The following is a 14,747-nucleotide window of genomic DNA, read 5'->3' on the forward strand; positions in this document are numbered from 1 at the left end:
CATCTAGTATCTGTGTGCTTTAGTGGAAGCTTCAATATCTGAAGATTGCAGTGAGGCTGACTAATTTTTTCCCTCTCCCTTTTCTCTTCTTCTATTCCCTGCTCTGGCCTCTTGTCTCTTCCCCTCCCTACCTATCACCTCCCCCTGGTGCCCTTCCTGTTTCCCTCTCTCCCGTGGTCCAGTCTTCTCTCCTATCAGACTGCTGTGAGTTTCAGGGATGGAGCACCTCAGAGAAAATCTGGTGGTGTGGACATGATCGAGGATGATATTTGCTTGATTTGCAACATGGTTTGAAATATTGATTTGAATGTGATCTTAACTCTGTCCAAGTCTAAAATCCATGGAACAGAATAAACAGAGGGAGCAAATAATGAATCACAAAATCAATTAATGTTTTCAAGAGGAAGAGATCCCCTATTTTTACTTTGGAAGTAAAATGGTAAAATTCTTTCACTTCAAGTTCATTTTAATTTTATAAATAGAGATTACTCCTGATTATTAAACATGGTAATGACTTGAGAATATAGTGTTCACATTGAATGACCAGGCTATTTAAATGCAGGTTCTTTAAGAATAGGCTGTAGTTTAAAAAGGAAACTCCACCTCATTTTCTAATCAGAGACTGCTATACATTGCAAATCAACCATCATCCAGGCCATGTTTATTGGGTTATAAATGGAGGTCAAAAACACAACTACGCCATGTGTCTGAATCACTTTCAGACACAACGGTTTAATGTGTTGCTATGGGAAGAAGCTGAAAAGAGAAACCACAAAAGTTCACACTCAAGATATTCCTCTTATGATTTTCTCTGATATGGAAACAATGAGTGTTTGTAGCAGTGATCGAAGTGGGAGTTTAACATGCAGTGTCTAAACCTACAGCTAAAATGTTCCATCCAAATTATGTGTTTATATTTTAGTTTCATGTGAAATATTAAGAAATTAATTTTAATATTTACTTGACTGAAAATAATTTAAGGCAGTATCGATTTTGCTCCTATCTATCCAGACTTTAATGGGAAGAATACAGAGGGGTGCAAATTAAATTCTTGCTTAGATCACTGCTACAAGTTAACAGATTTGATAAAGTTGGTGGCTGCAAGCCTCGGGGCTTCAGACTGAGCAGGCTACAACCTACATAATGACTGAGTTGAAGGGATCAATGAATCCAAGTTTACTGATGCTACAAACAAGATGTGGAAGTGAACTGACAGAAGCATTTCCCGAAGGTGCATGGTTTATAGAAGGTTTTAAGTGAGTGGGTAAGAAGATGGCAGTTTGGGAGCAATTTAGACAAATATGATGCTTTTTCACTTCAATAAGAAAGAGAGGAAAACAGTTTATTGTTGTAAATGGAGCTTAAGTGTTCAATTTCGGTGTTCACAGAGAACTGGATAATATACCTTATCAATTGCAAAAAAAGTTACCATACAGTACAGCAAACATTTAGGAAAACAAACTCCAGTACATAGCTTTTTATTGCTAGCAGGCTGCTCTGCAAGAGTGAGAAAGCCTTATCATATTTGAACTGGCTTTGATGATGAAATCACATCTGGAGTACTCATACATTGTTTTAATCTCCTTATCTCAGGAAGCCTATATTTGACTTGGGGGGAGTGTGACTAACACTTAGCAGGTTCCTGAGATGAGGAACTTGTCTTACAAAGAAAAACATATGTAGAATGCACTGGAATTCTTTGGACTTAAGAGGCATAAGAAGTGAACTCTTTGAAAAGTGTAGTTTCTGCAAAAGTACACAAGATGATTGGAATTAAATCACACACACCAACAAACTCCAATCCACCTGACCCATGGTCACCATTGCACATGTAAGATCAGTCTTCTGGATAGTGAACCCGTGAAAAGTATCTGGCCATGGCCATGTCTTTAGATCCTGCACAAATCAGCTGGCAGGGATATTTGTAGACATTGTTAAACTGCCCCCACTTCAGTCTGGATTCCCATGTGCTTTAAGAAGACAACTACCATCCAATAACCTAAGAAAAATAAGGTTACGTGCCTTAATGATTACTAACCTGTATGTCTGATGTCCACCACCAGGAAGTCCTTTGAGAGGCTGGTCATAGTAAGCACTAACTCCAGCCATCCCGACCATCTCGACCTACTACAATGTGCCTGCCATCAAAACAGGTCTACAGCAGATGCCAGGTCCCTGGCTTGACACTCTTCTCTGTAGCATCTAGACTACAGCTCCATTTTCAATACTCCAATTGCAAACAAGCTTAGCTCCAAGCTCTTTGACATAGGATTCAGTGCGTTCCTCTACAACTGGAACCTTAACGTCTTGAGGTCAAGACTACAATCAGTAAGGATAGGCAGTAACACTTCCACCATGATATGAGTATTCTCAATACTGGTGCCCAACAAGGCTGCATCCTCAGCCCTCTGCTCTGCTGCCAATTTTTTTTCTCAACTTTGTGGTTGAATTCTATTTTAAGTCCATCTACATGTCTGTAGTTGATATCACCAAAGGTGAGCCAAATCAGAAATAACAATAAATTGGAATACAGGAAGGAAATAGAGAGCCTGGTGCAATAGTGTCATGACAACATCTTTCCCTCAATGCCAGCAAAAGAAAATAGCTGGTCACTTCAGCCCACAATGTTGTGCCAACCCTCAAACCCTGCCTCCCATATAACCCCCCATCTTAAATTCCTCCATATACCTGCCCTGGTAGTCCAGGATTAAGGGCAGGAGGAATTGTTTCCACTTAGTGCTGTAAGTTTTTAGAATTCTCTGCAGCAGAGAGTTGTGAATATTCAATTATTGATATTTAGGATCAAAGAATTTTTTATATCCAGGGAGATCGGTGGATTAGGAAGCAGAGTGGAGTAAGAAATCAGCTATGGTCTTGTTGAATGGCAAAGGGCAAATAGACTGCTGCTATGCCTACTTTTGATGTTCTGATTCGCATACTGTAGATACAATGTTACACCGTCACGGAAAATAAAAATTATAGATTTGGATGTACATTCTTCAATGCATTTGGAAGAGACATGCTTCCAAAATCGGTTTCAAAACACTATTTTGTTACAAACATAAGAGAAATGAATATGTAAGCTGTGTTAATAAGCATCACTGTCATGTATGAATAATGAATATGACCAGAATATTTTTACACTTTGTTCTGAACTATATATCAAAAGGTAAAACATTCAGAGAAAGTGTGAAAAAGAAAGACGGCATTGAAATTTAACAGAAGAAAAAGGGACATTGAAATACCCGAGGAAAATTTTAAAAACCCATCAACAGACATTACATGGAAATCTTTTACCAACTGATAATCCTCAGCAATATATCGACACACAAATTCTGATGTAAACTTTGAATTCTCTAAGACAGTACATTCAGAATGGGAATGGGAGCCCTGCAAAAACTGTATCAATACTAATTAGATGGCAATTTAAGTTTGTAGTTATGAGCGACCGAGAGTTCTTAAACATTTTTATACAGAGAGAATCAATTATTTCAATTATTTTGTAGAGTTTATCAAAATAATTTTTTGTTCTCTACAAATTTTGAGAGAAATGAACAAAAGCAGGACTGCTTAAATAAATCAAAGTTTCCATTTGAGAAAATGTTGAGTCGCTTTGAGACTTCAACACATTGAGACTATCATTGCCCATCTAAGCCACAGACTAAACTTGCCTTCTACCTTGCTATTTCCTCTAAAATAAAACAACTTTAATTAGCTGTCCATTCAGGGATATTCAGTTTAAATAAAAGTCAAAATAGTCCTTATGGTAGCTATTACAATGTGATACTCTCAACATCTGCTTTTCTGTCATTTTGAGTTTAAAAATAAAATTGTTTCCTAATCCCTTGAGTTGGCTGTGGATAGTTATTTTTCGATTTTGGCATTAAAGCCCAGTGTTAAATGGTTTCCTGACTCTGTTGCAGATAATTGGTAACCTTGGGCCTCTGGAACTGATCCTCAACACACCCAGTCACCACAGAGTCCACCATGGTGAGTCTGGCTTGATAGAATGGCCTTCTGTGTTGTAAAATATGCAATATTTCCGGCTGTCTGGAAAGCTGTCAGCAAACATTTTCCATGTTATTTTTTATTTAGTGGTTTTGAAGAGATTACTAAAATATATTGTATCAAAGGGATTAAATCTCATTTATGAAGTAATAATGTTTCTCGAGGATTTTACCTTTAAAGCAAAACCTATGTTTGGAGAAGTTTGTGTCTGAATGTACCCAGTTACGACAGCATGGTTCAGCTTCGACAAAAATAAAGGAAAGCATGATAGACCAAAATGAAATTGCTTTATAAACTTAAAACTCAATTGTTGTTCCTGTTTGAAATATTATTGTGTTAACAATATTTATTATATTTTGAATACTGCATATACAGAGCAGTGATTGTCTAAAATGCAGCAATTGATTCAGTATTAAATAGAATGGGATTGAATGGAAATCAGGTTGATTCAGAATTGCTGCAAAATAATCAGATAGATGGTTTGCAAATTAACCTTCCAAACAGCCGATGCATTAAGGATTGTACAATTGATGCTGAAGCAATGCAAGGCTTTTTTTCTGATCGACCTCTGTACAGAAGTTAATTACTGTATATTAATACTGGCACGATCAAAGTATCCTCGATTCAGGTGCTGCATTCTTTTGCTGTCTGCTCTCAGGAAAAACATTTTTTGATGGCAAGAGTTTAGATATCCACTCTGCTTCTTAAGCTGTTTGTCAAGATTGAGTCTTAAGATTGTACAACATGGAAGCAGGCTCTTCAGACCAAGTTGTCGACCTAAACGTATAATTTGCCTGCATATAATGCATATCCCTCTAAACATTTCCTTTCCCCATATCTGTCGAAATGCCTTTTCAATATTGTAATTGTACCTGCCTTTACCTTGTCTTTGGGCAGCTCATCCGTATACCCACCACCCTGTTTGTTAAAGGTTGCCCCTCAGGTCCTCTTTAAATCTTACCCCTCTCATCTTAAATCTGTGTCCTCTAGTTTTTGACACCAACCCCTGGGTAAAAGACTGCGACCATTCACCTTACCTATGCCTCTCCTGAATTTAAATACCTCTCTGTAAGGTCACCAATGCCCTGTGGAAGTAAACTCCAGCCTATGCAGTCTTTCCTTCTACCTCAAGATGTGCAGTCCTAGGAAGTTATCTTTGAATCTTTTCTACACCCTTTCCAGTGTATTATCATCCTTCCTATAACTAGCCAACTAGCATTGCACACAATATTCAAGTTGCAGTCTGACTAATATCTTGTACAGCTGTAACAGGATGTCCTAACTGTTGTACGAAGAGCCCTGGTCAAAGAAGGCAAGTGTGCCATGTGTATTCTCCACCACCATCTACCTGTGTCACCACTTTTAGGCAACTATGTTCTTGTACCCTACGTCTGTCTGTTTTACGACACTCTCCAGAACCCTTGTAAGTCCTGACTGGTTTAATTTACTAAAATGTAAAACTTCGTACTGTCTGATTCAATGTAAGAAATATCGCGAGAATCATAGGAGAGGCAGATGAACTCAGGGCATGGATCAACACCTGAAATTGTAAATTGTAGCCATTAGTGAGACTTGGTTGCAGGAGGGGCAGGACTGGCAGCTCAATATTCCGGGGTTCTGTTGTTTTAGACGCAACAGAGCAGGAGGGATGGCAAGGAAAATGTCATGGCAGTGCTCAGTCAGGACAGACTGGAGAACTTGTCTAGTGAGATGTTGGGGTGGAAATGAGTAATAAGAAAGGTATAACGTGTTAATGGCGCTATATTACAGACCAGCCAGCAGTCCACAGAATTTAGAGGAACAATTGCAGATTGTTGCAAGAAAGGTAAGTTATACTAGGTGATTTTAAATTTCCACATGTTGATTGGGAATACTATAAAAGGACTAGATGGGATAGAGTTTATCAAATGTGTTCAGGAAAGTTTTCTGGATAAGTACATAGAACGCCCTATGAGAGAATGTGCAATTATTGATCTGCTATTAGGGAATGAGACAGGGAAGGTGACAGAAGTTTGTACAGCGGAACACTTTGCATCTAGAAATCACAATGCCATTAATTTCATTTTAAATATGGAAAAAGATAGGTCTGGTCTACAGGCTGATATTCAAAATTGGGGAAAGGCAAGTTTTGATGGTGTAAGAGGATCTGGCAAGTGTGGATTGGGGCAGGCTGTTTTCTGGCACAGGTGTACTTGACAAGAGGGATACATTCAAAAGTGAAATTTTGAGAGTACGAAGCTTGTATGTGCCTGTCAGAAGAAAAGGCAAAGATGACAAGTTTAGGGAACCTTGGTTTTCAAGAGACCTTGAGGCCTTGGTTAAGAAATGCAAGAGAAAGAAATTGAGAGAGATGAAAGAAGGCATGAGGTTGCCTTAGCAGACAAGGTGAAGGAGAATTCCAAGGAATTCTGTGGATATGTTAAGAGTGAAGGGATTGCATGGGACAAAGTTAGTCCACTGGAAGATCAGATGGTAATCTATGTGTGGAGCCAAAAGAGATGAGGGAGATCTTAATTGCATTTTTGCTCAGGAGAAGGACACAGAGTCTATAGAAGTAAGGCAAAATGGCATGAACATTATGAAGTGTACACAGATTACGGAGGAGGAGTTATTTATTGTTTTGAGGCAATTAAGGGTGGATAAATCCCCAGGACCTGACAAAGTGTTCCCTCAGACCCTATGGGAGGCAAGTACAGAAATTGCTGGGGCCTAGCAGAGATATTTAAATCAACCTTAGCAATAGGTGAGGTGCCAGAGGATTGGAGTATAGCCAATATTGTTTCACTGTTTAAGAAAGGCTCTAAAAATTAACCAGCAAATTATAGGTCAGTGAGTCTGACATCTGTAGTGGGAAAGTTATTTGAAACTATTCTAAGGGACTGAGTATATAAATATTTGGATAGACATGGACTGATTATGGATAGTCAGCATGGCTTTGTACATGTTAGGTCATGTCTAACCAATCTTATAGAGTTTTTCGAGGAAGTTACCAGGAAAGTTGATGAAAGTAAGGCAGTGGATGTTGTCGACAGGGACTTAGCAAGGACTTTGACAAGGTCCTGCATGGGAGATTGGTCAAGAAGGTTCAGTCATTGGGCATTCAAGATGAGGTAGTAAATTGGATTAGATGTTGGTATTGAGGGAGAAGCGAGAGAGTGATAGTAGATGGTTTCCTCTCAGACTTGAGCCCTGTGACAAGTGGAGTGCCACAGGGATTGGTACTGGGCCCATTGTTGTTTGTATCTATATCAATGATCTGGATGATAATGTGCTTAACTGCAACACCAAATTTGTGGATGAGACCAAGATGTAGTGTAGTGGACAGCACCTCCTCTTGTATAATCCATATGTGGTCGACCTCACTGCTGTTTTACCTCAGTTCTATAAATACTTTGTCCATTTCTAGTGGAAGTACAGCTGCAAAATATCCATTTAAGATTTCCCACATCCCTTTTGGCTCGAAGCATAGATTGCCATTCTGATCTTCCAGTCAACCCCTGTAATCCTTTTGCTCTTACCATTTCTGTAGAATCCCTTGGGATTCTCCTTCACCTTGTCTGCTCTGGCAACCTCTTGCCTTCTTTTAGCCCTCCAGCTTTCCTTCTTAACCGTTCTCCATAAGCAGCTTTTTTGTTCCTTGCTGCCTCTACCTACTATGTGCCTCCTTCTTCTTCTTCTTAACGAGGACTTCAATATCTATTCAAAACTAGGGACCCTAAACTGTTAGACTTGTCCTTTATTCTAACAAGAACATACAAATTCAGTGCTCTCAAATTTCACTTTTGAAGGCCTCGCATTTACCAATCATCCCTTTGCCAGAAAACAGCCAATCCCAATCACTTTTCAGATGCTTTCTGATGCCATCAAATCTTGAAACTAATGGAATGGTAATCACTAGATCTAATGTGTTCCCCTCCACACTTTATATACACCTGCCTGTCTTGTTTCCTAATAGTTCTCCCCATGTTCCCAGGTTCTGCCATTCATTAACTCACTACAGGCCGTTTACTGTGGCTAATTAGTGTACCATCCTGCACAGTTTGGGGATGTAGGGGGAAACACAAGCACACTGGGGGAAGCTCAAATGCACATAGGACCACAGCCAACATGCAAGATCAGAACAGGACCAAGGATTCTGTTGCTGTGAGCTAGCAGCTCTGCTGTGCACCATTGTGCCACAGTTGGACTTGATTCCTTTCTTGAAGATAGTCATGGCTGCAGCATTTCTGAAGTCCCCTGGAATATCCCTGATGTGAACTTCAAGGCTGTAGATTTGTGACTGAAGCTCTACATGTCCAGTTTGATGTTTCCACCGGGGATACACCCTCTTTCTGGGGCCTTATTATTTTTTCAGTTGAAACATAGCTCTTGCCACTCCCTGTAGCAATGAGGATGGCCTGGATAGGCTGCTCTGCCATGGAGTTCAGGAGACTCATATCAGGGGACACAGTTGATGCTGAGAAGGTTGTGAACTGCTTCTCCCAGTGGGTACTAACTGTCTCTTTGTTCTTGACCCAGTGTTCCCTTGTTCCTGAATCTGAGTTGGATGGGGTTTGTGTGGTGGTGCTGAAGGTGGCATTAACTGTGTTGTGGAACCCAGATAGATCATGTCTCTCAGTGAGTCATTGACCCTCACGCAATCCCTCCATTCACTATCTGTTTGTTAGTTCATATGTTTTCCTCTTGGATCTCTTCCCTCAGGAACCTACAGATCTTTTACTTTTCCTTTGAGGAACATCTAGATCATATGATCCTGATCTAGGAACATCTTATGTTTGCGATTCATTCACTCTTATCGGTCCAGTTCTTTCCATTAGAGAAGCTAAGAGTATTGTCACTCAAGCCAATTATGGAGAACTTTAGGACAGCCCATAAGCTGTGAATATCTTGTGGTCTTGTAGGCTGGGAGATGACACATTGTGAAGAGACAGTTTTGTAGGATTCTTATGACCACCTTATGACCAGAAAGAACTTCAAAATATGAAAACATTTCCCTCCAAAGAAAACATCTATTTGAAGATAAAATGTTATACTTAACATATGCAATCAGTGGCACTTTATCAGGTATACCTTTATGGCTGCCTTTTAATACAAATATCTAATCAGACAATCATATGGCAGCAACTCAATACATTTAAACATTCAGACATGGTCAAGAGGTCCAGTTATTGTTCAGACCAAACAGCAGAATGGGGAAATAATGTGATCTAAGTGATCTTGACTGCAGAATGTTTGCTGGTGCCAGATGGAGTCATTTGAGTATCTCAGAAACTGTTGATCTCCTGTGATTTTTACGCGCAAAGAGTTTACAGAGAATGGTGCGAGAAACAAAAAGACATTCAGTGATTGGCAGTTCTGTGGGCAAAAACATCTTTTTAATGAGAGAGGCCAAAGGAGAATGGTGAGACAGGAACAAGTTGACAGGAAGGTGTCTGTAACTCAAATATCCATGCGTTACAACAATAGTGTGCAGAGAAGCATCCTGAATGTACAAGCATGTCAAACCTTGAAGTGGTTGGTCTACAGCAGAAGATGACCACAAACATTCACTCAGTGACCACTTTGTTAGGTACAGGAGGTTCTCAACAAAGTGGCCTCTGAGTGTATGTTGTAATAATATCATTCCATATCATTTTTAAAAGAATTGTCACTTTGTCTTTCTGCAAATGTTCGGTGTTTGTAGCCAAGGAGCAGTTGAATAATTTTGCGCAAATTGAAGCCACATTGCTCATTCTGCTGTCGTGCCCTGCAGGAATTCATTGCAGGCGTTCGTCAGGCCGCTGTAGTGCACCCTACCTTCTGCTGCTGTTTTATTAATGATCTTACTTCTACCATTAAGTCAGAAATGTGGGGATGTTTATCGATGGTTGCATGTTTAATTCTAATTAAAATCTTCTCATACTATAATTAAACCCATACCTGCAAGCAGTGCTAGCGAACTACATGACCAACAGAGGTGTCCTGCTGACAGTTCATGAAACAACTTTTACTTTTTCTTTCAAATATTATTCTACTACTAAGGTGCATGTGATTGAAGCCTCTGCTTTACATTTTGATGTTATGTTCTAGGGCTGATTGAGTAAACTGGTGCTTTGATGTCTCTGAGGGAGTTCACCGAGGTTTGTTGCAAAGTGTGCAGCCTGAAGGCTTGGAAGCCTGGAGACGATGCGTGAGCCCATGATTGAATTCATTGCTTCTCTCTGACTGAGACATTGAACAAAGTTGAAGAACAAGAGCAGAGGATGGGTGGGTGTTCCGCGCAGTCTATCTGTGGTTGACCAGTCTTCCTCTTGCTAGCTGCTGTTAGAGGAAAGTGCTGGAGTCTTGGGATCTACATTACCAGGATTGATCTGTAAGGCTCTTGACTCATTTGGGGTCTTCGAGGTTCATGTTGCATGTGTTTCTGGGTTCTGGTTACACTTTTTGAGCAGTTTGATAGGGGTGATCGATGCAGACTGGGGCACCTCAGCAAAGAATGGCCTCGCAGACAGTGTTGACTAGTGGCGCGAAGCCGAACAGAACTAAACTATTGGATTCCTGTTTTGATATTTCATATTCTATGTGTTGTTCACTCGCGTTTTACCGTTAACGCAAATTGTTCTTTTTTTTTGCTTGTTGGGTGTTCAATGTTTTCCTAAATGGATTCCTTGATGTTTCTTTGTTTTGTGGCTGTCTGTCAGAGGGTGAATCACAGAAATGTACCCTGTGAAAATAAATGTACTTTGACTTTGAAAATCAGAAGAGATTGTGGACAAGGAGCTGAGAAAGAGGATGAGAGGATTAACATCATTTGGGCACAGTTTGAATTATGGTTAACAGAATTATGCACCTTGTCCCACAGTGTAGGACAACAATATATGATCAAGTACTGCACAAAGTGTTTGGGTGAAGCCCTGTGACTGAACAGATTGCAATGTGCTAAAGTTCATGTACCGGTGTAGTTGGATACAGAATAACATGAAAATTAAATCTGTGACACATTCTTAAACCACCCCTTTGCACCTCCCCTTTAAATTCCACAGACTAGCTTTAATTGGGCCTAGGTACTTGTGACATTGGGATCTCCTGCAGAGGTGCTAATCAGCCTAACAACAGGATTAATATTAGCTAATGAGCAGGCAGCGTGATGCCTACACCAGCTCACACGGGCACACGCTAGTTGTACATTGTGATCCCTATACAACATTGTTCATTAGTATTCAGTTTATTCCACTCTATTTTGTTCGCCACATTCAGGGAACTCTCTTCGCATTTTCTCGATGTTAAGTCATCTGCCTATTATGTCCAGAATTTGTGTTCATGCCTCCAATTTCATTACCGGTGGCATCCCTAGTGGGATATATATATAGATGTTGTAATTTACTTGAAGAATGTTCTTGAAGTTGGTTTCTGAATTAGATAGATAGATACCTTATTGATCACAAAGGAAATCACAGTAGCATCAAGTGCACAGATAAACAAATATTAGAGAGAAGTAAGAAAGTATTAAAAAACTAAGTTACCTTAAAAGTAAGACGTTCAAGATTTACAAGTTCACACTGATAAGATGGTAGTGCAGGAGTTACCCCAATATTATAGGTGTACTTTCACACCATCCAGATAAGAAGTGATGGTAGTATTGCACAATATAGCACAGTCTGTCCACAATAGCACGGTGTGGTATTAAACAGAGCTTAAACAGAGCACTGGTAAACAAAGGTTAATAACAATCTAACAGGAGGGTGTCATCACTTCCCCCGGTATGGGCTGACTCATTATACAGTCCAATGGCCAAAGGTAAGAATGACCTCACGTAGTGCTCTTTGGAGCAGTGCAGATGTCTTAGTCTATAACTGAAAGTGCTTCTCTGTTCATCCAAGGTGGCATGTAGAGGCTGAGAAACATTGTCCAGAATCGCTAGGACTTTCTGGAAGGTCCTATGTTCTACCATAGCCTCCAGCATGTCCAGTTTGTCTCCTATAACAGAGCCAACATTTCTAATCAACTTATTGAGCCTGTTGGCATCACCTGTGTTGATGCCATTGCCCCAGCACACCACCACATAGTAGATTGTACTGGTGACAACACTGGTAGAAGTTGAATTGTCAGCTTTGCAGAATCAAAGAGCAAACTCTAGTACCTTGCTAAATCTATTCATGTGCAAATCTTCATGGGTACTTTTATCAGCCTATGGTGAGTGTTATCGGGCTACAGTGAAGCTATGGCTGAACTCAATCTTATTCTTGCCTGAGAGCATCAGTGTCATTTTCCAGCATAGATTGTCTGTATCAGTAGTATGAACCCTGACAGACTTCTTCCATGCAGATATACGATGGTTTGATGAAAGGGAAATCATGTTTGACAAGTTCATTGGCCACCTTTGAGGAAAGTGTTGTTGATAGTGAAGAAGGTTATCATAGATTACAGGAGGATCCTGATAAGTTAGGGAAGTAGCCAAAGAGTAGCAAATGGATTTCAAATCAAATAAGTGGGAGGTGATGAATTTTGGAAAGTCAACCTAGGATAGAATTTCTACTATTGACTCACGGACTCTAGGGAGTATCACAGAACAGGAGGCCCTAGGGGAGCAAGTGCATAGTTCATTGAAAGTGGCATCACAGGTGGACAGGATGGTCAAAAATGGTGTTTAGTTCTTCGGCCTTCATCAGCCAGGGTGCTGAATATTACAATTGGGACATAATGTTGCGATTGTATAAATTGTTGGTGAAGCTGCACTGGTATACAGTTTTTGACACCCTGATGTGGTTAAATTAGAATGATTTGTGAGGGTATTGCCAAGGCTAGAAAGCTTAAGTAAAAGGGAGGTTTGCCAGACTAGATCTTTATTCCTTGGAACATAGGAGGATAAGTGGCAACCTTAGAGAAATGTTTAAAGTTATGAGAAGCAAAGATAACATAACTTAACAATCTTTTCTGCAGTGCAGGGAAGTCCAAACCTGGGCATAAATTTCGGTGAAAGGGGAAAGACTTAAATACAAGGGACTTGATGGGCAACTTTTTCATTCAAAGGGTATTAAATGTAGGGAATGAGCTGCCAGAGGAAATGATACCATTTAGGAAGCACTTAGAGGGCTGGGGCTTGGAGGGATGTGAGCCAAACACAGGAAATTAGGACTAACTGGAACACGTGTTCAACGTGGTCTTGTTGGGCTGAAGAGCGATATCCATGCTGTATTGTTCCATGACAAGGAGCAGAGTTTTCAGAATAATTTATTATAGCGATGAGGAGGACATTCTTCTGTCAGAGAGTGCAGAATCTTTATAATACTAATTGTGGTGCTGGAATAATTGAGTGCAAGGATCAAATAGAAAAGGATTTTGGACTTCAGGAGAGACAAAGGTTAAGGGGATCTGACAGAAAAATTAAGTTGAGACCAATATACTGCTAAATGAGAGTGCAGTTCAAAGGTTCATGCTTCAGCTCCCATTTCTGATGTTCTTAACCAGTAAGACAGATCTTAAAAGCTGCTTTAGAATACACTGCTGGAAGAGAACAGAAGCAACGATGTAATGAAAGCAGCGTCTGTCTCTGGAATAACTAGATAACAGAATCCTCTCCTCATTTTGTCCAATCCATGAAACCCTTTAAAAGAATGGGTGTAGATTTTAAATCATGATATGTACAATTCTATGTGTAATTATGCTGCAAAGAATTAGAGACTGAATTTTTTTTCAGTCATATTATTATTGTTAGATTCATAACATATACGAATGAATAAAATGATCCATAAGTCTATGTATTCCATAAATATTCTTTCTGCTTCTCCCAATGCTGTTCTTCAGGCCGAAATCCATACTGCATTGACAAGAATTATGCTGGGACTCTAATCATTTGGGACAGGATATTTGGTGAGTGAGAAGAACTGCTCTTCTTTGGTAGGTTGGTAAACAATCCAAGTATCTTTTAAACTAACTAGTAAGATAGTGTGTGAGTAAAGTAGTGACAGCTTATAAATTTCATAGCAGTATTTTGAATACAGCAAGTAGCTGGACAGCAGAAAACACTACTACAGGTAAAACATCCCTCCTTCTGAAAGCTCTTAGAGGCCATAATGGTTAACCTGCTTTTGGCATTCATGTATTGTAGAGTTCTGTGAAAATGCCTGTCAGTTTGCTTCGTGCAACGCAGTTCAATAGATTCTATTTTCCAGGGCTGAAAAAAAAATCAGAGAATGGATATAAAAATATCAGGGAGCATTCTCACAAGGGATATTCCTATAGAATTTCCAGGGCAGTGGGAAGGCATCTGGCATGGTCAGTGGTTCCATATTCAGCCGCATAGGAACCACACCTCTTAAATCAACATTCTTCAGCAAAGGCTCAACATTACTCATCTCTCATATAGAACAAATTGTAATAGAGTGCAGACATAAGGCGTACAATAAATGAAAGCAACACATTGCAAATAACAAAAAGGCAAAAGGAATAAAAATAATGTGTATCTAATCTTTATGCTAATCTGCCTATACTTACACGATGGTTTGTAGTATCCTAGACTGCTACAGACTGCGCATATGTGACAAGTGTTCTTCAATAATTCCAATTATAATTATGTGTTTTAAAGGCAAAGGAATGAAGATCATTGCATGTATTTTTGTGTTGACTGATCCTTGCAGAATTGAGTCTTGAATTGTGACCTCCCATGGGCCTTTTCCAACCTGAAATGTGCTGATAACTCTGGAAGCAGACTACTGGATTCAGGCATGGCATTCCCAGCCTGAATCATTACTAAGTACCCT

General features: G+C 39.8%; 1 protein-coding gene across 1 annotated transcript in view; it reads left to right on the plus strand.

Moving 5' to 3' along the window:
* agmo (alkylglycerol monooxygenase) overlaps positions 1 to 14,747 on the plus strand; it is a 354,023-nt gene that overhangs the window by 207,230 nt on the left and 132,046 nt on the right. Inside the window, exons 6-7 of the mRNA XM_073052942.1 lie at positions 3,924 to 3,990; positions 13,792 to 13,857. Coding sequence (XP_072909043.1) covers positions 3,924 to 3,990; positions 13,792 to 13,857 — 133 coding nt within the window. The remainder of the gene's footprint in view (positions 1 to 3,923; positions 3,991 to 13,791; positions 13,858 to 14,747) is intronic.

Source organism: Hemitrygon akajei, chromosome 8, assembly GCF_048418815.1.
Source record: "Hemitrygon akajei chromosome 8, sHemAka1.3, whole genome shotgun sequence".
Lineage (NCBI taxonomy): Eukaryota > Metazoa > Chordata > Chondrichthyes > Myliobatiformes > Dasyatidae > Hemitrygon > Hemitrygon akajei.